Genomic DNA, 22,766 nt, shown 5'->3' on the forward strand with positions numbered 1-22,766 from the left:
TCTACCCTAGGGGTGATGCTCTGGGACCTATATGTGTTGTTCCTTGATATGTTAAAATAATTTAGAAAAGAGTTTCTCCTTGACAGATCCTGACTGTCAAGCCTGTCGTTTTGGTGGGAACCCAAATAAAAATCTAATCTGACCTTTAAAACTGAGAAGTGTCTTTGTTTTTACACGATAGCTGCTTTTCACCCAGGCTCTGAAACTTGCTCTTTGAGTAGGTGGAAAGCCCCAGGGCAAAATGATTTATAAACTAGGGCAACATCTCTGGGAAAAAAACAGCTTTACACTCTCCCCGTTACACCTCCCACTGCTGTCGCCATGCAGCTGGCGGCGTTTCCCTCCCCACGGCCCTTCATCTCCTGGATTCCCAGAAAGACAAACTTCCGGAAATATCACCTAGAGAGAGACCTGGGTGCTGAGGCAGAGTCAGAAGTCTGACGTGCCAGCTGTAAGAACTAGGAATTATGTAATGATTATCAAGAGAAACGGAGTCTGAATACTTTGACTAGTGTTGTTAAGTGAATAACATTCTTCTTAGAGCATCTTGGAAATGTGGCCTCCCTTTGGCATGTTGGGATTGATGAAGAATTTATGTTAAGCCTAGTAATTGCCAAGAGAGGGGAAAAAGGGGGGAAATAACTCTAGGGACATGTATCTCATGCATATAGTCTTGTAGCAATTGAAGTTTTCCAGAATCAGAATTTCTGATTTGCTATTGAAACATGCATCAAACACTATTAATAATATATAGCCCTTTCTTGAAGGGAACACATTTTACAGCATCCAGAATCTGTTTGACATCTTGAAGTTTGTGATCACTGTTGTGGTGTGCACAGCGTGGTACTGTGTCTACAGCCAGTTTTGTGGATGTGATTGTCCTCTGTGGTGGAAATCCTTTTCAAACAGGAAAGTGATGATCAAGAAACAAAGGACTGTGTTGGCTTTTGGTGTGTGATAATTTATATGTCTTTAGCAGCTTGTGAGTTCCGAATCCTTTCAGATCTACAAAAGTGAAGACTGGCCAATCTAGAACCTGCCTTTCACGGCTCACTGATGCGTTCAGCCTGCTTCCCCCCTGGTGTCTCGGAGCCCTCTGGCTTGCTCTGACCTTGGATTCGTAGGGGAGCTGCGTCTCTCCTTGACCCTCTGACCTGTGCCGTTGGGACAGAGGGAGCTGTGCCAGCCCGTGCTGGCTGCTTTGAGAGATCATTGTGTTCCTCTCCCTCGTCGTAAGCTGTCCTGGGACAGGACCCTTGGAGCCCCCTACATATGGACTCTACTCTGAAACACCCAGCACTCTCTGGGCCACACCCCACTGGAGGACCCAGGAAATGCACCTTCACTGTTTATCTTAGTTTTCCTAGGGTGGCGGTTTCTGACCAGATGGGGAGTTGGGGGTGTGAAGCCCATGGTGATTCTTCATCCCGCTCAGGAAGGTGGCTGCCTTTGCCACCTGAGCCTGTGGCTGCCCCTGCTGTCAGCTTCATGTGGGATTCACAACATTCTCCAACCAGTTAAATGGGGATGTTTTGCCTGTGTGATTATTTTAGCAGTGCTGGCTACAACTAACCAGTACGAATCACACACGTGAACCTTTTTTTTAGAAGTATTTTTCTTCTGTCAGAGATTCATCAAAAAGATGAATTGTTTAATATTTCGTTGTGTCCCATCATTGTCTGTGTTCAGGTTGAAGTTTAGAAAGGATGTAAGTTGCAGTGATAACAGAATTTTATTGCTTAGCATCTCGATATTCTGTTATCATTCCCTGACTTTTCAAATGCAAGATCCATTCACTGGAGCTTAACTTGATTTATTGACACCCATTCTTATATAGTTTAGAGAAGCTAATGCTTTTCCATTGAGAAAATCGGCAGCGTTGCAAATCCCATTTGGAGTTGAGTTGGAAAGATTGAAATTACTGATACCTCTAGAAAATTGTTAGTGGCGGTACATAGATTGGTTTGTAAATGCAATGATGAGTCTTCTCTGTTTTCATGGACACATAGTCTCTGGATGTGCAATCACATTTTAGAAGACAACTCTCAAAGAAATGCGATAGTTTGGATGGAACCTGCTCCATGAAAGTGAAGCTATCAAAATAACCAGTTTATATGAAAGATCATATATTTCAGAATTTTTTTGAGTACTACATGTAATTGTTGACACTTACTTGGGCCACCTTCTGGCATCACTTCTTGGCAGTAGGATGTACTCATTTCTGACCTTTTTTTCCTGTCTGTTATGTCCCTAGTCATGACCTGGAAGAAATTTTTTAAAGGTGTTTTTCCACAGTCTTTTGAATAATGAGGCAGTAGTGATTTTTTCTCTGCAGCTTGATGTATTCCTGACAGTAATATTTGGCACTTTCTAAGCTTTAAGCATATATTTTGTTGATATGTTGCGTTTGACCTCAGGTTTATAAGAGAAATAAAATTCAGCACTGCCTATGGATTCATTATTTCTATTTTTGTGTAGTGGGGAGGGCTCACCCCCAGCCTCACCAAACCCCTCTAATCAGCACTTGTCTGGTGGTAACTCTCCACCATACACGTTAGCCGCTGTGCCAGTGGGGACCGCAGGAACTGTCACTTATTATTCTATTTTAACGGTTCCTGGTTTTCATTCTGTTCACTTATATTCCCCCAGATTGCTGGGAAATAATTAATGCCACTCACCCCACTAAAATAACCACCCTTGACACCAGAAATCTGATTTTACTACCACATGAATTTATCAGGGATAAAAATAACACTTAATAATGGTTTTGAAGTCTTTTCTAACTTAAGGCATTTAAAGTTCTGAACCATAAGAAAATTACTCTCCCAGTCAACTCAGTGGGTGGACAGTATGATGTGTTAAGTTTAACTCTACAAGCTTAATTATCAATTAACTTAAAAATAACATGTTAAGTAGTTTAAAACATTTCTTTCCCTACTACGTTTAGTATTAGTCACATCTTTAGGGCTAACTCTTATAGATTTTTATGTGCAGATTTTATACAGGAAGTCCTTTATCTATCTACTTATGGAAATCTTTAAGTATTTTCTTTGAAACCAATGTTGATTATTCTAGTTTTCTTTATAATTATTACACTCCTACACCAGAGAGAGATTAAATGGAGTGATACCATCATTTATGTCATTATATGGCACAAAATAATTTTAGCTTTGAATAATCACTTATCTGGTGCCAAAAGCAAAAAAAAAAAAAAAAAAAAAATCTGTCTTTGTGAATAGAGATAGCTGTTTTGAGTATTTAGCTAAATGTAACCAAGATGGTAGTTACTCATTTTTAGTTGATTTCCTAAAGCTAACCTCTAGCTATGTTATAAGTCCGTGAAAGTCTTTGACCAATGTTACAATTCTCTGTGACCAAATTTCTCCTTCGTTTACATATAACATATGTTTATGCTTTTAAAATACTAACCGCACTTGATTTTTCATGTTCTGTTCTAAAATGTGCATGTAGCATGTCAAACTATATTCTCTGGAATACTTTTAGTCCAGTATCACCAAGTGATGCATGGTGTGGCATTTTAGAGCAGGGTCGGGCAACGCTGGCCTGTGGGCCTGGCTGGCACCACCCATCTGTGTATGGGCTGCAAGCTTAAAATGGTATTTACATATTAGACGGTTGAAAAATAAAAACTCAGGACATGTAAAAATCATATGAAATTCAAGCCGCAGTGTCCATAAGGAAATTTTGTTAGAGCACGTTCATGACACATTCTCTGTGTCTGCTTTCACACTGTGAGCGCAGAGGTGAGCAGTCGCCTAAAATATTTACTGTCCGCTCCTTCCCAGGAAAAGTTTGCCAACCCCTCAAAAAGAGGATCAGGGAAAAGGTCCTTAGGGTATTTTGATGCACTGGTTTCCAGATTCACTTTGGCCAGCTTAAATCGTGACTTTAAAGGTTTTCTTTCTTCTTCTTTTTTAAATCATGTACTCAGTGCGTTTTGAATGTAGATCCATAGAACATCATTTTACTCTGTTACCCCAGTAGGAGGAGGGCACCTGAGTGCTGTCCTGGAAGAGGCAGTGGACCCCTGAAGAAGTAAAACTATTGTTAGTGTTTGACGGTCAGAACTATAAACACCAGAGGCGGGAACTAGGAAAGGAAAGCCTGTGAAAATTCCAGTTTGTTCACAGTGGCCATGAGGACAGAGTGGTATTCCAGCAAAAAAATGGTGACAGTCAACCAGAATCTTGTGTTATAATCCAGTAAAATTTGTCACTAACTTTAGTTCACATGTATTCAGCGAGATGTATAATCATGATCGCGCTGCTTGGTAATGAGGCACGAAAAACGAGCCGTCTAAGGATTGAGTTTAAGCAGTGCTCCTTTTCTCAGTCAGGTCAAGCATTTCTTGTTAGGGGAGGGGGAAGGTAGGGCAGAGAAAGGGGAATTGGGTGGAGCCGGTGGGCAGGCTCTGCATCTCTTCTGAAAACCCCTAGTTTCCTCTCACCCTCCCCTAAGGCAGGGAGGAGGACTTTCTCTAGAATTATAAAATCCAACCACATTCTACTTAAAGTTCTCTCCACCTCCACCTGGAGGTGAAGCCCAAACCCAGACCCTCTCCCACGGCTGCTGGGGGTAGGGCTGGAGGGTCACACACCCGGCTGTTCTTCATGCTCTTTGCTGCTTTCTTACACTCATCACGACCTGTAATTATGCATTCATTGGTTTGATTCCTTTTCTGAAGGTACCTCTCTCTCTCGCCCCCAGATCTGAGCCCCCGGGTGGCCGCGACCCTGTGTGTCCTGCTTATTCCTGCGTTCTCACGACAGAGCCTGCCACAGGGCAGGCCCTCAAAATATATTTATGAACGAATGAGTGAATGAATGAATGAGTGAAAGAAAATGCCCTTGATCCAGAGGACACAGATATCAGGTGTCCTTCCCGCCCTATATCCATGTCCCGGAGTACCTACATTTCCCTGAACTTGGCTCATTTACGCATGCACGGAAAGCCTTTCTTGGGAGGGTTAGGTTTGGGGCTGGCGAGGGCTGGAGGGGGGAGTGGCTGTCCTTCCAGTCTCAGTACCAGAGGGTCTCACCGTGTCCGTCCTCAGGCGGTGAGTGGCACCTGTGCCGGTCCAGGAAGAGGAGGTTCCTGGACAGGTCCAGGTGCCTGTGGGAAGGGCAGGGCCTGAGGCGGAAGGCCAGGCCTGGGACAGCTGGGAGGAAGGAAGGCACGAGCGTCTCAGCTCCCCAGACCATTTAGCTCTTATTCAGATCCTCAGAGTCTCCCCTGCCCTTTACCAGAGGATTCTTTGCCCTGTCTGCAATGCCCTACTCTTAAAGATTCATGGGTCCTAAGGAGGACACACCCCCAGGGTTGAGGAATGGAGGGGAGAGGAGGCCAGACAGGAGAGCAGCTTGATTCAGCAAAGGCTGCTGAGATGGGAACACGGCTCATATACGAAGAGTGTTTCATGCTTTTCCAAAGCACGCTCAGAAGTTGAGTGCCACGTGAGCTAGTAGGTGGGCATGGGCTCCCGGTGGGCCAAACAAGAAGTCCCTGAATGCCAGACAGCCACCGTCCCTCAGTTGTCACACCCCTCATCCCGACCCTCGCTGGCCCTGGTGGGTACCACATTGCTGTGCTCCCGGGGAAGGAAACCTGGACCCCGCACGCAGTATCCGCGGGCTGTGGGTCCACCTTGGCCAGTCTTTGTCCTGGTCCTTCTCTCACCTGCGTCGTGAGCTGACTCCCAGGGCACAGGAGATGTGCCCTGGCGTGTTCTGCCAAGGACACATCTCTGTGAGTGCAGTTGTGAGTTCACACAGCCCCGGGCAGGTGGGCATGGGTGTGAACACGTGTGTACAATATCGTTCTTGCACAAAGACGCTGGGACTAGCAATTGGGGGAGGAAGGGGGACCCTGCCTGCACCCTGGAAGTAGGTGAGTGGGGGCTTGGGGGACGGTGGTGCCGGCAAAGAAGATGAGCCCTGAGCATGAGAAGTCCCTGCTCTGGCACTCACTCTGTGACCCGGGCACGTTGCTTCTTCATCTGTAGCATGGGCAGGGTCTCACCACCTCAGAGTGGGTGAGATCACACGTAAGTAGCCCAGGGCATAGGAAATTCTCAATACACGGTGCTCATTATCATGTCAGTATGAGTTCAAAGGCTAGAAACAAGCAGCTCCTGATGCTCTAAGACTTCTCTATGTGTGTATCTCAGCATCACTCGAACATCACAGCAGCAGCTTTGCTGTATATGGATACGTGGTTACTCCGTTTCATAAAGGCAGGTTTAAAATTGCAAAGTGAAAAGCAGAAGGTTAGGTTTCCCACCACCTTGCGTGGGGAGTTGCCTCTCTACTCAGAAAGGAGAAGATGCAGGAGCCTGTGAGTTCTGTGGTTGACACCAGAAAGGCCGTAAATACTGTAGTAGCTGGTCGAGTGGTTCTTGCCCTCCTCCTAGCTCTGCTGTTCCAGAGTACTGCAGACTCTTTACTGGGCTCAAAAATAATGCTCTTCATTACAGAGAAGTCTCCAATTGCTTTCCCCTGTTAACTAACATCTAGACTTAGCTATCACAGACCTGAGAGAAACTAATGACACCTTACAGTAAGACTATGATTGAATTACCGTCTGTTAATTAGGAGTTTCTAAATCACCTTGATCTCCTTGGAGAAAAACCTTGATATAAGTAGATGGTAATAAAAGTGACACTATGTTTAATTCAAACTGTATCTTTTGAAATTTAATTAATTTCATAATAATATTTTTATTTATTTTTATTTATTTCTTAAAAAAATTTTTTGGCCACACCCCGAGGCATGTGGGATCTTAGTTCCCTGAGCAGGGATCAAACCCACGCCCCCTGCACTGAAAAGCAGAGTCTTAACCACTGGACCACCAGGGCAGTCCCTCATAATAATAGTTTTAAATGAGCATGTCAGAACTCTAAATGGTCCTTGGTCTCTTGAAAGAGTTCTGTAGCATCCAGAAGTTCCTAATACAGTCTCCGGAAGTAGCTTGCTCACTGAGTAGTTGGCTTTAACGAGCTCGAGTTCCCCTTTTCTCCTGCAGGGATGACTTAGGCCAGGTTTTAAACCAGTCTCATCAGTTCTTTGGAGACACTCCCCTCCATCACAGATGTAGCCTCTGAACTCACATTCTTTAAAACTTTGAAGACTGGGGGAGTCACAGTGGTGCCCTGTCCCTCCTTTCCCTCTTCCCAGACATTTACTGGAAGCAGAAACAAGTGGCCGGCTGTAGACTGCATCCCCACTGGACACCCTGGCTGCCTCCTGGCCTAGTGGAAAGCTCCTTTCCCAGCTGCTAAGCCCCTCCCGTACTCATATCCCTTCCTGCTGTCATGGCCACAGAGGGTATTTGAGCACAGGGTGCACTTAAATGTCATGCTGAGATGGTACGAGGGTGTCACGTCAACACATCGCTACTAGAGTTGAGAAAATCGGAGAAGTGTTTTACAGCGTTGAGAGGCTGCCCGTGACCAAGGGCCCTGGGGAAGATGGGGTATGCGTGCACCCGTGAGGTCACCGTGGTGCAAAATGATTCATCATGTGCTATAAAGTAGCCTGTTTAGCATGAGAATGTGGAATAAGGCTTCCCACAGTAATCATGTGCAACATGACATGTAACATCCCGAGCGCTTCCCTAAGGAAACTTCTGATTGTGTGAGGTTGGTCATAAAATGGAGGAATAAGAGGGTTATTATCATTTGAGTGCATGTGAACTTACTGTATACATGCTCTCTACACAGAAAAAAGCACAGCATGATGTGAAGTGGTAGGAGTTATTATATAGTTTTTCTGGATAGTTTTATAGTTGTGTTGGAATTCCTTTTTAGGGTAGTTTGGGTTCTGTTTCGTTGCTCAATTTTCAACAGTTTTTGTTTTCTCTGAGTGTCGTATCATACAGCAGCAGACGCAGTACAATATCAAAACCAAAATTCTTTTCCACTTGTTGACATTCTGTGTACTTCTGAAACTAAAACTATGCAGAAAATTTAAAACTTTGCCAACAATTTACGGTAGAATAAACATTTAAAATCTGTACATTGAGTTCGTAACTAATCTCTTGGTTTATTGGAACTCCCAGCTTTTCCAGAGCCCTTTTCTATTTTCCCTGTGCTATTCTGCACTACCGAGCTTCACCAGCCCTGACCTATTTAAATATATTTGGGAACATGAAGACTTCTAGTAATCTAAGTCTCAATTAATCTAGAAATATGAGTGAATTCCTTTCACGTAAAGGTTTGGTTGTGGCTTTATAGTTTATTAACTTGTCTGCATAAAATAAAAATTTCTTATCTGATTTGAAGGATGGTTTTTAATAAGGTAAATCACCCTTGTGCATTCACTGTTTTAATTCCTCTAAGCTCTGGCTCTGTGATTTTATTGTTCTTTTTTCTTTTATTCCTCTATATAGTGCTTTTTTTTCCCCCTCCTTAATTTCCTCTTTATGGTGTTTTCTCTGCCTTTGCTCCTTTCTCCTCTCATCCAGCCTACAAATGTGTATTACTAAGGACTTCTAGTGGCTAATGCTGGAAGTGCCTCTCAGAAATACCCACAGTGTAAGCATTTGGTCCATCCCAAGTGCACTAGGCACCAAAGCAACTAGGAGAAAGAAAGCACCTAGAGCAATAAATTGGTTGTTTTGACTACATGATACTATTTATTTCCATGAATTGTATACTGAATCCAAATGGTTATTTAGATGAGTACAGGCAAAACCTGTATTACTCTGTGTATAATAAGCATAATGTCTCTTTGCTTTTATATTGACATGGTAATTCACTTCAGGAACTACCATTTAGTTAAAACTTGAAGTTTAATCTGTGAAATGCAGCCCTTTCTAAGTGTGTGAATATGGTTATATATTGATTTAGAGTGAGAAGGGGTAGATGGAGACATTGATTGTGGTAGGAGAGGCTTTTCATCATGTGAAAATTCAGCTAGATACTTACAGATGAAATGGGATCTCAGTTTACAGGGTTTGATCTGAAATGTAGTGCATGAAGATTTAGCGTGTAGCTCAGATAAAAGGTAAGTAACAGGAGAGCTATGTGCCTCACCCTTAGGTACATACCACCCTAGCTTTGCAGTGAACTTTATGACGAATCAGAGCATGTTGAAAAGCTAGAGAATTCTTGGCTTCCTGAATGTGGACTCTGGGTCACTCATAGCTCATAATTTGCTCCAGATTTATACAGCACTTGGCATCTCTTCTCTGGCAAGAAATGATTGTTAAAATAGTTGAATACATTGTGGAGGAGGGCTTATAGGATGCCAAAAGCATACTTCAGTTGACTATGATAGATACTGAGAGTTTAACTTTACTTCACAAGAAAATTGCATAGATCTTGAAATACTCTCCCTTTTATAGTCAGTTATAACACTTGTTTTGAACATGCAAATTTATTTGCATGTGATCACTACAGTAAGGGATAATTTTAACTGAACGCGGATTTTGTGTTTACCTGGGCACGGTTTTGACAGCAAGAAACACTAGTGAGCGCAGAACACTGCACCTGGGTGAACTGAACGTACACACCCACCTCACACACCCACCAGCTGCTACATCAGATCACCGAGTGGGTCCTGAGCTGCGCCCTCCGCATCTCAGTTATAACCTCTCACCAGACATCAGACCCCCTCCTTCCACCACTCACAGTAACTCAAGAGCTGCAGCCCTTCCCGGCCCACTTCCACAAGAAACTCCAGGTCTTTTTCAAGGTCAGGTGCCACAGGCCACGCTCACTGCCGCGTTTTTGCGTTCCTTAACTACGTAACATGTGCAGGACTGTGCTATCACTTGTATTCTGCTCCTGCCTTTTGTAATGTGTCACTGCAGAGTTTCTGAGTGTTGTGCCCCGACCCCATTTTCCCCACAAACCTTGTGTTTTTTATCACACAGCTTTTTTATAGTGCGGTGATTTTTAGGAATACGTCTGTCACACAGCAGAACTGTCTGTGCTGCCATCTTATTGTCCAGAGTTACCACATGACCAAGTCCGGAGCTCCTAACACTGTAGACCTTCCAGAAACTCTCCTCCCACCCCTGGAAATGTTCAACATCCTTGTTCTGTCCCTGCCCCTCTGACCACGCCTTCTGTGTCTCTTACCCAGGTTCCCTCTGCTTATTATTATCTGCAGTGTTGCTGTGGTGTTTGCATCTCATTTATCTTTAAAATTCCTCCCTCGGAGATGTAGACATTGTTTCATCTCAGCTGCTACCTTGGTGCAGAAAACTTCCGATTTTCGAGCCCTAGAACCAAGCTTTCCCACGGCTTCTAGCTGCTGCGACAGATCCTCAAAAGACCGCCCCGTTCACTGCCAACTCCTCTGCTCAGCTGGGGCGGAACTCCACTTCCTGGATGAGTTAACACCTTAGACACACAGTGTAAACCTGGAAAAGCTTTACAGCGGTCGGGTGTGGCACAGTCCCCTCATCTGTCCGGCTTACCCTCTTTGTCTTTGGCTCCTCCTTCCGTGCCCACAGCACATCAGTCACTGGGTCCTGCTCTGTCCTTCCCGATGTACCCTCTCCAGCCCATCTCTCTTTCCCAGCCCCCCTGCGTCCTGCCCCCCTTTCATACCCCCGTCCCCCATTCCTTCCTTACTCTTTGTTCAGAGCCTGAAATTCTACCGTGATCACAGCACATCTCAGCTTAAAATCGTAATTCCGTATCCCATCCAGTCTGGCCCTTTTCTTTTTTTTTTTTAACATCTTTATTGGAGTATAATTGCTTTTCAATGGTGTGTTAGTTTCTGCTTTATAACAAAGTGAATCAGTTATACATATACATATGTTCCCATATCTCTTCCCTCTTGCATCTCCCTCCCTCCCACCCTCCCTATCCCACCCCTCTAGGTGGTCACAAAGCACCGAGCTGATCTCCCTGTGCTATGCAGCTGCTTCCCACTAGCTATCTATTTTACGTTTGGTAGTGTATATATGTCCATGACACTCTCTCAGTTCGTCCCAGCTTACCCTTCCCCCTCCCCAGGTCCTCAAGTCCATTCTCTAGTAGGTCTGCGTCTTTATTCCCATCTTACCCCAGGTTCTTCATGACCATTTTTTTTTTTTCTTAGATTCCATATATATGTGTTAGCATACGGTATTTGTTTTTCTCTTTCTGACTTACTTCACTCTGTATGACAGTCTGGCCCTTTTCTAACCATGTTCCCTACTTTCCTCTAATGCAAGCGGAAATTTCTAGAGAGCCTAACGACACTGCACATGGATCTCTGTCCTGCCCCCTCCCATCACACCTGCAAGGGGGTCGGTATGTGGCAGCAGCCACGTACACTCCTCTCTACATATTCGTTAACAATCCAGTAGTGCTTTCTATCTGGCAGAGTTCTTTCCTTTTTTTTTTTTAATTTTATGTTTTAACTGAAGTGTAGTTGATTTACAATGTCATGTTAGTTTCAGGTGTACAGCAAAGTGATTCAGTTATACATACATATGCTATATATATATATATTCTTTTTCATATTCTCTTCCATTATAGATTATTATAAGATATTGAGTGTAATTCCCTGTGCTGTACAGTAGGTTTTTGTTGTTTATCTATTTTATATATAGTAGTGTATGTATATTAACCCCAAACTCCTAATTTATCCCTCTTCCCTTTCCCCTTTGGTAACCATAAGTTTGTTTTCTGTCTTTGGGTCTATTTCTGTTGTGTATATAAGTTCATTTGTATCATTTATTTTTTAGATTCCACATATAAGTGATATCATTTGATATTTGTCTTTGTCTGGCAGAGTTATTTCTCTATCATATAGGTTTTTTTCTGTGATTTTTCTGCAATTTGCATGGTGAAAAATGTGGAAGTAGAAGTCGGGTTTCATGAGGAAACTAGGACAGATTACTCTGGAAGCGGTTTGTTGTTTAGAAAGTATTTTCCTAGTGACCTTGCTGGAAGGGACGCTGACCTGGAACTCCTTGGCCCCAGGGTGGTGCCCGCATAGCGGCCTGTGTGAGGTGGAGGGGCTTTAACTGCAGCCTGCAGGTGCCTAAAGACCGCCACAGCCGTGCGACTTTTATGCCCCAGTTCAAATGTGTGATTTTTATATTATTTTCAAGTATCAAAAAGCTATGTTGTAATTCCCAACAATAACTTTATGAATGGTTTCTCTTCCATTAGTTCAACTGTGTGACATTTTGCTGTACTTGGAAGTTTCGCGAAAGGAAACGTTACCTGTGCATTTCAATTTAGAAGTCCCGGATCCCAGAGTTCCCGCATTTGATTCAAAAATTCTTCACCCACACAGTAATAATTATTGTAAAGTGTTAAAGACAAAAGTAGCATTGTTAACTGAGGACGTTACTTTCAAGAACACAGGAAAAAAGCACCAAAGCTGACAGATTCCAGAGGGAATTTCGTTTTTATTTTCTGTACGTTCTCAGCGTTGGTGAGCGGACTCACTTTGTAGGGCTGTGTAGCACAGGTTGCAAAACAGAAAATAAAGAAGCAGTCTACAGAAATCTAGTAATATAAAATATATTAATGTAGTAATAGTTCTCATAATCACACCTATAAACAGAGACGTTTGCCTTATACTAACATGGGGAGTTACTTTCAAAACAGGGCATTCTTACAAAAGGCATTTCTGGTTTCCTTCCAACTTAATAAAATATGAATTTTAATATTTACTTTGCCTTTAGTTGAAACTTCCTACTTTCCATCTGCTTGAGACCTATATTAAAACCTTATCTTAGGGGCTTCCCTGGTGGCGCGGTGGTTAAGAATCTGCCTGCCAAGGAAGGGGACACGGGTTCGAGCCCTGGTCCAGGAAGATCCCACATGCCACAGAGCATCTAAGCCCGTGAGCCACAACTACTGAAGCCCGCGCGCCTAGAGCCCGTGCTCCACAACAAGAGAAGCCACCGCAATGAGAAGCCTGCGCGCCGCAACAAAGAGTAGCCCCTGCTCGCCGCAACTAGAGAAAGCCCGTGCACAGCGGCGAAGACCCAATGCAGCCAAAAATAAATAAATAAATAAATAAATTTATTTATAAAAAAAAAAAACCTTAGAGTTGATCGAATTTATGAAATGGGTTTCTGGGCTATGTTAAATCTATAAATTTTCCTAATGCATTCGTTCCAGAAATTTAGGAGGTACTGGTAACTGGACACTAATGTAAAATCCATTAAAAACAGCTATTTGAAAGCATCTTGTACTTTGTAAACAATATGAGGGTCCACGTGGTAAGTTACTTGGGCCAGCAGCGCGATGTCTGATTTCGGTGCTGAGACTTAACACCTGTGCATTTAAAGTGAATCGATGAAATTTGCATTAATGCAGATCATGCTTATAAAACCAGTCACTCTACCAGGCCTTGCGCTATAGTCACATATTAATGTAATATATACAGAGAAAACAAGATAACTTAAAGCAGTTTTTCCCTTTGACTCATGTCTTGATGTCACTCCCCACGTATCTGCTTTTGTCTAGTCTGAGATGCTTATTCTAGTGGTTTCACATGAAATATAAATGATTTCTGATTTCTGTTTTTTAATAATGAATTGGTTAGTGGAGCCAAGTAAACTGTTTAATGTTGTCATTTGAAAAAATGTTTTCCCAAAGTGCTTTATAGAAACATTACTTTATAAAAACACACTTCTGGGCCCGTGTCAGTAGCTGAGATGATGCTACATGTTGTGTGTAACACCTGTCGGGAGCCAGGACGTTCCCTAATGCTTCTGTCCATCCTCCTGGTTGCAATGCGCTTTCCTCCTGTTCAGCTGCTGCGCGTGGTCAAGACCTTCCTGGTATCGTGGAAACAGCAGAGGCTTTGAGTCCAACAGAATCCCCGTCCCCCTGTTCACTAGTTACAGCCCTTTGCTCATCACCCCAGGCGACCTTGGGAAAGTGGCTTCACTCTCGGGTCCTCAGTGTTCACATCTGTGAAAGCAGCAGCACCAGCACCCACCTCCCATGGGCTTGGTGAGCATTAGAGGAAATGGAGGACGCCAAGTACGTACCTGATGCCAAGGAGGCGTTGAAATACTTCCATTTTGACTCATTCAGCCAACACTTGTACTGTTTATAATTGCACCTCGTTACAGAGTGGCAGACCCAGCCCGAGTGGCAGCGCCCCTAGATCTGATGGTGCCTCCACGGTCTCCCTGCTGTGTCCGCAGTGCATTCAGTCATAGTTGTCAGCCGTGCGAGAGCAAGACCTCAGCCAGCCGGGTAGGCAGGCAGGGAGGCCCGGCCTGGCCTGGTCCTGCCCTCTCGGCCCACTGGACCTTTAACCGAGTGCGCTTACAGGAGCCCACAGGCCAGAGAGTTCCCTGAACAACACCTAGACGGGCCCTTTACTCGAGGAGAACTCACACGAATATTGCAGGAGTGGAGGGTTAATGGACTCAAGCTGTGGACGAGAGCTATAAACTTAATCATAAATATGTACCCTGCAACTATAAAAAGATACAAACTGGCAGTTCCTCCTCCCAGAGGGAGTGATGCGTTCATTCCATGACAGGTGTGGCGAAGTGAATCATCTCTCCTGAGGTCTGGGTGGGTTTTCTTTCTTCCTGTGTCTGAAAGTTGCTGATTGGTTAGCAGGTGCCCACCTCTCCTGGGCTGACTGCCTCTGGAATCCCCTCTGATACGCTCCGCAGGGACCTGCCGCTGTTCACTTCCAAACCCGGGGGGCTGGCTTTTCACTGTGTTTGCATCCTTCACCTGGGGTGTTAGCCACCTTCATAATTTATATACTGCACATAAGTCGGGGGGCACATTCACCCCCATTACCGGGAGAAGGGCTTGGTATTGAACTGTCCCACTACCCTGCCCTGGCTTAGGAGCATCTCACTGTCACCCCCAGGAGCACGTGGGCAGCGGTGGCACTGCCACGTTTTATGTGATTACTGTTCGCTTGTGGCCCCGGGTCATTCTGCTCTTCGTGCGTTCTCAGCACCGGCCTCAGGGTCCCACACGTGCAGCCTCAGTGCATGACTGTCCCCAGAGTAAAGGATCAGTCCTCCGGCATCACAGAGCACAGGGGCAGGGCAGCGTCCTTCTCTAGCCCCTGGAGGTGGACGTGCGTTTCTGAAGCCTGTCGTGTCTTTTACAGTTAAAAGGTGCAGCACTGGGCTTCCCTGGTGGTGCAGTGGTTGAGAATCTGCCTGCCAATGCAGGGGACACGGGTTCGAGCCCTGGTCTGGGAAGATCCCATATGCCGCAGAGCAACTAGGCCCGTGCGCCACAACTACTGAGCCTGCGCGTCTGGAGCCTGTGCTCCGCAACAAGAGAGGTCGCGACAGTGACAGGCCCGCGCACCGCGATGAAGAGTGGCCCCTGCTCGCCGCAACTAGAGAAAGCCCTCCCACAGAAACGAAGACCCAACACAGCCAAAAATAAATATATTAATTAATTAATTTTTTTTAAAAAAAGGTGCAGCACTCTTTAACCTTTGGCAATACTTTAAACTGGAAGATGCTTCTGAGAGTAATAGTGCGATTTGTTGTTTCTCTGAGCTTCTTCACACCAGGCTTTTCAAGCAAAACTAGTATCAGTAATGGGTGTGTAAAACATTGCCAATGAGAACAGGGCAGGAAGGCACACTCATTCAGCTAATTGGGGACTTCCAGAAGGAGCTCTGCCGGGCCCCCGGGTGAGTGCGGAGTCCACTGCGACTTCACCATTGGCAAGTTCCAGCCGCAAGCATCCTCTCCTCTAATCCTCACAATATTATGAGCCTTCATAATGTCTTTTATTCAGCTCAGTTTACAGGTAGGAAATTATGGCTCCGTGATGTTTAATACCTTGTCCTAGATGACAAAGCTGAGGAACCCATGTAAATCTGTGCTTGTTCTGTGCCTACCCCAGCCCTGATGTGGATCTGTTTTTGACCACCTTCCCCCGTAGGCTGTCTGGATGTGTGAGTCTGGCCTTAATGCTGCTGCTTTGTTCTCTTGCATTCCTTCTGTTACTGGTCCTGTCCTGCCCACTTGTCTCATGACCAGGTTCATTTTGTGGCTTTTTCCCCCTGTTTGAATGATGGTGGCACGGTTGGCCAGTTCTTTGACACTAAGCTGTGACAGCCACAGCAAGGGGAAGTCCTTGCTTTGTGATGCCTCTCATTTGGCTCGGCATCAAAGCTAAAGAAGGTTCCTGAGGATGGTATGAACCTTTTCAGTATGCAAATTATGTAGTGGTACAAATGACTTTCTATCAGTATAATCGAGTTCTGAGCTATTCATTTTTATCACTGCCTGTTCAATATGTCAAGCTGTCAAGTAGAATATTTAAATTTGCAGGAATGACTCAGATCTTGAAGAACGAATGTGAAAATACCGAATTCCTAAGTGGGAGCCGTGCCACTGGGCTGTGCACTTCCTGAAGACGGGGGCTGTGTCCTGTCGGTCACCCTGCCCCCATTCCGGCTCAGCGGCTGCCCACAGGACACCTTCCATGAATAATGAATGAAGGCATAAATGAACACCTGCTTTGGCCTTCAAACCTCACAGTGTTTACTATAATTTTCTTAGAACAGTGGAAGTTGATAAATGCTGTGTGACTCACTTTAAGAATCTGGGGTACTTCTTAAGAGGCGTGTTGATTATGCTTTAGTTTAAATAAGTATAACTAATAAAATATGGTGTTCTTCGAGTTATATAAATAATCCAACCTACGTATATTTAGTTTCTATAAAATAATTACTATGGCAGCTAGTGATAAATACTATAAAGAAAAACAAGGCAGAATTTAAAGGAATGGACAATGATAGATTGGTATTTGTTATATAAAATAGAATGGCCCTGTAAAAGAGATGAGTAATATTATCATGTGAAATATTTAAATACAAAAAGCTAATAATCAACAGGGGCCTACTGTATAGCACAGGGATCTCTACTTATTATTCTGTAATAACCTATATGGGAAAAGAATCTGAAAAAGAATAGATACATGTATATGTATAACTGAATCACTTAGCTGTTCACCTGAAAATAACACAACATTGTAAATCAACTATACTCTGATATAAAATAAAAATTAAATTAAAAGCAAAAACAAAAAGCTAGAGTCTACAGTTATGGCAAGGATCATAATTGTCCCCATTTGAGCCATGAGAACTGAATCTGGCCATCCCATTTTCATAGTGATTTTAGAGCCAAAAAGTTTACTTCAGACAGATCTTTTCCCAGCATTTTGGTGAGTAAAATAATTGGTCAGCTGTACCCTGTTCCTTTTTCTTAATTCAAGCGTGGCTCCTAAAACAAGCACATGCAATTTAGAACAAGAACTCAACACTGAACTTTTTAAATCACTGATAGGCACATTAAAAATACTTGTTTGAGTGTTAGCAGTAGTGATGCATCAAAGAAATGCTGTTTTTTTGATCCTCATCGTAAGCTTTAAACTGATTCAGATGGAGGCATCTTGGCTGAGGTGAGCAAGGCATGTAGGTGCTGGAGCTTTCCGTAAGGTGACGCAGGAGGTTTTGTTAAAACGAAGGACAGATTGGGTGTGCACACATATTTATTTGTAGCTTTTCACACTGAAACGAACTCAGGTACTGGCTTGAGGTTCAAATCCAGTGTTGTACAAGCCTGACCCCCCCCCAGGAACATACTCTGCACAGTCTGGTCTAAGCCCTTGTGTGGGGAGGTGTGACTGTATCATTTAACACGTACACACATGAACTTGAGTAGTGGGACGTCAGATGGAGGGACGAGTCGCCGCATCCCCTCAGCCGCGTTGGGGGCAGAGCGCGGACCCTCCTGTGTCCAGCTGTCTGTGTGACCTTCTGTCTGGATGTTTCCTCTGCAGATGATCCAGTCCCTCAAGGCGTTGATTGAAAATGCAGATGCTGTGTATGAAAAGATTGTACACTGTCAGAAGGCAGGTGAGTGAGAATTTGTTTCTTTGCTTTAAAATAAAGTTAGTAGCGTCATCTCTTTTGCCCCTGAGCTACTTCATCTTTTTGATACTATGTCAAGAAAATCAGATATAAAAAGTATTTCTTCATGGCTAAAGAAAATACTAATTCACTGGTTCTCAAGCCTGGATCATAGACTCACCTGGGGGGAGCTTTTCAAATATATTGACATGGTCTGGGGTGTGGCTTAAGAGTTCATAGCTGTTAAAGGTTCCCAAGCATTTCTAAGCTGCAGCCCAGATTGAGACCCTCTGCGCTAAATCTCTTCCACCTCCGTGGGCACTAGTTACAACCTCTTGAAACTGTTAATGCACTGGCATTTTCACATGCTGAGGAATTCATTCATTTCACAACCAAATGTTATGCTAGATTACAAAATTCTACTTACATAAACAACCGTCTCATTAATTTTAGCTGCGATAAAACCAAAATGTCAAGTGTTCTGCATTGTAATAAAAATAGGTGAAATGCAATTCTTTCAATTTTCAAATTTTGAGTGTCAATTTGGAAGGTTCTAATGTGGAGAATATTTGTAATTCATAAATAAGTGTATCTGTCCTTAATTTCTAGGGTTTTTGGTTGCTGTTCTTTCAAATCAAGAGGCCATAACTGTTACCTAGCCGTAAAAAAAAGTCATCTCTTATCTCAGAAACGAACTCGTTTAAAATAGATGAAAGGCAAAGATACATGCGACAGTTTCTCTTTTGGTGTTTATTGAAGAATATGCACATTAGTGACTAATCAACAGACAAAAATCCTCATCTTGTTAGCAAAATATTATTAGCAAAGTAATCTTTCTACTTCTCGTCCTTTCTGGGACACTTACAACCACAATTAAAGCAAGTTACCTCAAATACCACTTTTTATCATGTCACTACCCTTTACAAAATCATTGAGTAGCTGACCAAATCTAAACTTCTAACATCCTATGCAAAGTCATTGCCAACTGGCCCACCCACTTTGCCAATGTTATATACAAAGTATTAAATTAAGTCATCTGTTCATTTATTTAATAAATACGTTTTGAACTTGTACTATGCCTAAGATACTTGTAAGAGCTGTCTGTTACATACCAAAATATTTAAAAAAATAAGCAAGATTGGTTTTCGTCTTCTAGAACCTTCAAATCAAACAGGACGTATGGAAGTAACCACACACAGTCAGACGCATTGAGTACTTACTGTGTGTGACTCAGGAGCCTGAACTCGGCTTGTGAGGCAGTGGGGAACCCCTAGTTCTTTAGTGGAAGGGGAGAGAAGTTGAGCTTTCAGGTGACGATCATAATAGCTGTGTGCAGAGGACTGTTTTGGGCAGGACCCGCTGGAGGTTGTTGGGAACAGTGAGGAAGAAGATGTGAGGTTGTTTGTCCAGCCGGGCTTTGGGCTGCCCCGCGCCCCCTGCCATCCCCTGTGTGTTTCCACTTAGATTTCCACAAGGTAGGACCTCTGTCTCCCTCCTCTCTGCCAGTCTGTCCTCGTCTTCTTCTTATCTCATTAGTCTCCCAGGGGCTTTCCTGATTCCGGGATGTGTGTTCCGGACCCATTCCATTCAGCCCTTCAGACATGTATCTGGTTCAGCCGATCAAGCCTCTTCGGTCACTTTGTCTTTTATTAACGTGTCCCATCTTCCAAACGGGACAGTGACCTCCTGTGCACCAGGCTTGCATGCTGAGTGACTCTCTCTATTTTACCCGTGACATCTGTTCTAACATCTGCACAGCGGAGTCGCTCAGATATTAACTGGCTAAATGTGATTCGGCTTTTATGAAGTATTCGATTCTATTAAATGCATGTATTGCTATGAGAATTGTGGACCGTTAGAATCTGAAACCACAATTTATCGGAAATAAAGAACTGGCTATTAATTTAACAATTTGAGTTTTTGGCAATTCTTTGCAACTTCTTGGCTTATGAAATTTGATAATGTCTAGCATCATGCAGCTTTATGTTGTTTTTCTGTTCGATTTCAGTAAGGGATATATTTGCTTGTATTTAAAAAGCTGAAGAGTCTTGTCTGTTAAGGGTTTTGCTTGGGGAGGTAGGAGTGGGGACAACCACTGTGTAATGGTGTGAGTTGCTTCGGGTTGAAAGCCCTTCAGAAGCACATAAGGATCATCTCTCGGTTTCATAATTACTGCCGACCGCCTACACAGCACTTCTGTTGTCCCAAGTGCTTATTTTAGAGTCTCTTGATCTTTGTTTCTTATGTTTATAAGGCATATCTTTCTTAGTCATCTGAAGAGTTGCTAATTTGTATTGGGCTCAATAGCATTTGCATAAGATTTTACTTTTGGTGAGTAATTGTCCTTCTGCTTGCAGATCTTTAATCTTGCAATGACAAAGTGAAGGTATAGGTCACCAAAGTGCTGGAAGAGAGGATTATTTTAGAAGTATTCCACACTTTTAAACACAAACCTATATTCTTATTAGATAAACCTTCATGTAAATAAGTGAAAATAAGGAGTCACACGCCACCCGCCTCCAGTCCCGTGTTGAAAAGTGCACCCAGTTGGGACAGGTTCAGACTCCCCGCTGTGTAACTGATTTTTTGGAGCTAGAAATGAGTCTGCTGATGCTGATACTGGGAGGAGAGACCGAGGCCGGGGAGGAACGCCGGTAAGTGAAGACCCGCAGCCAAGGTGGGCCAGGAAGCTGCTCGCGCAGCAGGCAGGGACCTAAAGGGACCAAGGAAGGGAGGTGAGAACAGCCAGGTGAGGGGCAGTTGGGGCAGCCTGTGTAGCCCACTCTTTTAAGAAGAGAATATGCCAGCACAGAAGTTTGGCAGGTTAAAGGGAAATCTTAATAAGGGAAATCTTAATAAGAAAACCACGTTCCTAGGAATATGGAAGATCCAGTGAAGAGGTGAAGAGGAAGATGCTAAAAGATCAGCCCAGGATAAAGGATGCAGGAAGTGAGGAGGGCAGGAATCAAGCGTAGCTGTGAAACACTTGACCTTGGAAAGGGAGAGCCGTGGCGTGTGGATGCATCCTGGGGTGGAGGAGTGTTTTCCACTGAGAAGGGGGGGATGCCGGCTCTGGGGTGTGGTGGAAGGGGGTACAGGAAGGGCAGGATGTGGAGCATTTGCTCAGAGCCAGAGGCCAGTGGTGCCAGCGACAGCGACTGACTGAATGTTTGGATCGCGGGGAGGGCTGTGGGATGAGTGGATCTGGGCTGCCATGTGAGTGAGAAAGGCAGAGAAGTGATGGATGGCACGGCCGTGCAGGAACGGGTCTGTGTGAAGTAACGAGCACACGTCCTCCTGGGTCTAACAAATGCTTGTTCTCCCAGGAAGTATCCAAGTGGGTGATGGAAAGGAACACACACAGGGGGGCAGGGCCGGAATCTACAGAGAGAGAAGCACTGTAAAAGTTCATACAAGTTCTTTTTCAAAAGTTTATAAAAGCTGATAAAAGATTAGCCGGATTCTTTCAGGGGAAACATCTTTTCCACTTTCTAATGTCTAGCTCTTTCTGTCCTTCAATAGCCCCAACACGGCAGCCTGTGTTTGAATTTTAGTTAGTCACTGAATCGATCTGTTCCGTAAAGAACAGGAAGATGATCTAGGAGGTCGTCCAGACTGCTTTGCTTCGGTGCATTGGATGTTTTCATCAGGTGAATTTAAATGGAAAATCATTTGTTCTCTGGGAAGAAAAAAAGAAATCAATGACTTATTTCCTGTCAGTAACTTACTTCCTGTCCAAGATGGTGCATTAACACATGCATTTAATGTCCACTCCCTTCTGAGCCTCATTAAAATGACAGTAGGGTTTTTTAAAAATAAAAAACTTCTAAGGACGAAGAAAATGGGAGCAACAAAATTTTGGAAACAGGAAAAGGAAAGTTGACTTAGCTGACTCAAGAAAGCTGAGCCTGAAGCCGGCGGGGATGGGGGCACAGTCTGACTTCGTGGAGACCCCCCAGGCCGGGACCTGGTGGCAGGAGATGACTCTGGGGGTCGGGGTAAAGGTGGGAATAAAAGGGGAAAGCTGTCCGAAAGCTGGATTCAGGAGCAACTAGGTCCCAGACGGCCGAGAGTCCTGACGGTGGGGAGCATGAAAATAGCCAAATTCTCATCCTTCATCTGGGCAGTTTAATAAGTAATGCTTGGGGAAAAAAATCTAAACAGTATATGCCTGTTACTTAGCAATATGGACATAGATACTCAAAAAGGAAACAAACTCAGCTAAAGGGGTTGAATGTAACTGCTTCTGGAGAGGGGGGATTGGTGACAACTCTTTATCTTTAAACTAGGTGTATGCATCCTTCTGCCAAACATTAAATCACTGCTAAATTTAAACTTAATTTAATTTACTAAGTTTAAGAAAGAGGAAGGAAGGGATGGAGCGGTGGAAGCTGTGACAGGGATCCTTGACCTGCGGCAGGAATCCTTGACCGAGGTGGTCCTGGAGGAGGTGTGGCCACGCCCATCAGGCTTGGGGCCAGGTGGGTGAGGCAGGTGCTTGCCGCCCAGGACCCCTGCCACCCCGGCTTTCTGGGCAGGCCAGGTGCAGAGGTGGCGTCTGCACCCAGTGGGCGAGAGCCTGGCTCCTCTTCTGGCAGGAGAGTCGGGTCCCTGCTCTTTCCAATTTCCCGTTAGGGGAGGGGCAGTCAAGCTCTAAGTGAAAGAAAGCCCAGCCACGGCCCCCCAACCTGTTCAAGTAGAAGCTTCTGTTCTGAAAGCTCTGAGGGGCTCCCATGCACGGCAGGGGTGCACCATTACTGAGTAAAGGGGGATGGAAGGCAGCTTTCGAAATAACAAAAGCTTTAATTACCCTTCCTTTTAATCTGCTTACTGGAAATTTTTCTGTAATGGATTCTACACATCTCTGCTTTCTTAAATTTGGCTGCCAAAAGTAATTTGAACTTTTGATGACCCAGGGTGGTTATT

The 22,766-nt window shown here is 44.2% G+C and overlaps 1 protein-coding gene across 4 annotated transcripts in view; it reads left to right on the plus strand.

Annotated features, from left to right (window-relative positions):
• Positions 1-22,766, plus strand: part of PLCL2 (phospholipase C like 2) — a 198,342-nt gene that overhangs the window by 123,557 nt on the left and 52,019 nt on the right. For 3 of the 4 annotated variants that reach the window (XM_061194711.1, XM_061194712.1, XM_061194715.1), the window contains exon 4: positions 17,771-17,846. In XM_061194711.1, the coding sequence (XP_061050694.1) occupies positions 17,771-17,846 (76 nt within the window). Of the gene's footprint in view, positions 1-12,708; positions 12,757-17,770; positions 17,847-22,766 lie in introns of those variants that run through there. The other variant, XM_061194713.1, reaches the window with a different exon arrangement.

Source organism: Eubalaena glacialis, chromosome 6, assembly GCF_028564815.1.
Source record: "Eubalaena glacialis isolate mEubGla1 chromosome 6, mEubGla1.1.hap2.+ XY, whole genome shotgun sequence".
Classification (NCBI taxonomy): domain Eukaryota; kingdom Metazoa; phylum Chordata; class Mammalia; order Artiodactyla; family Balaenidae; genus Eubalaena; species Eubalaena glacialis.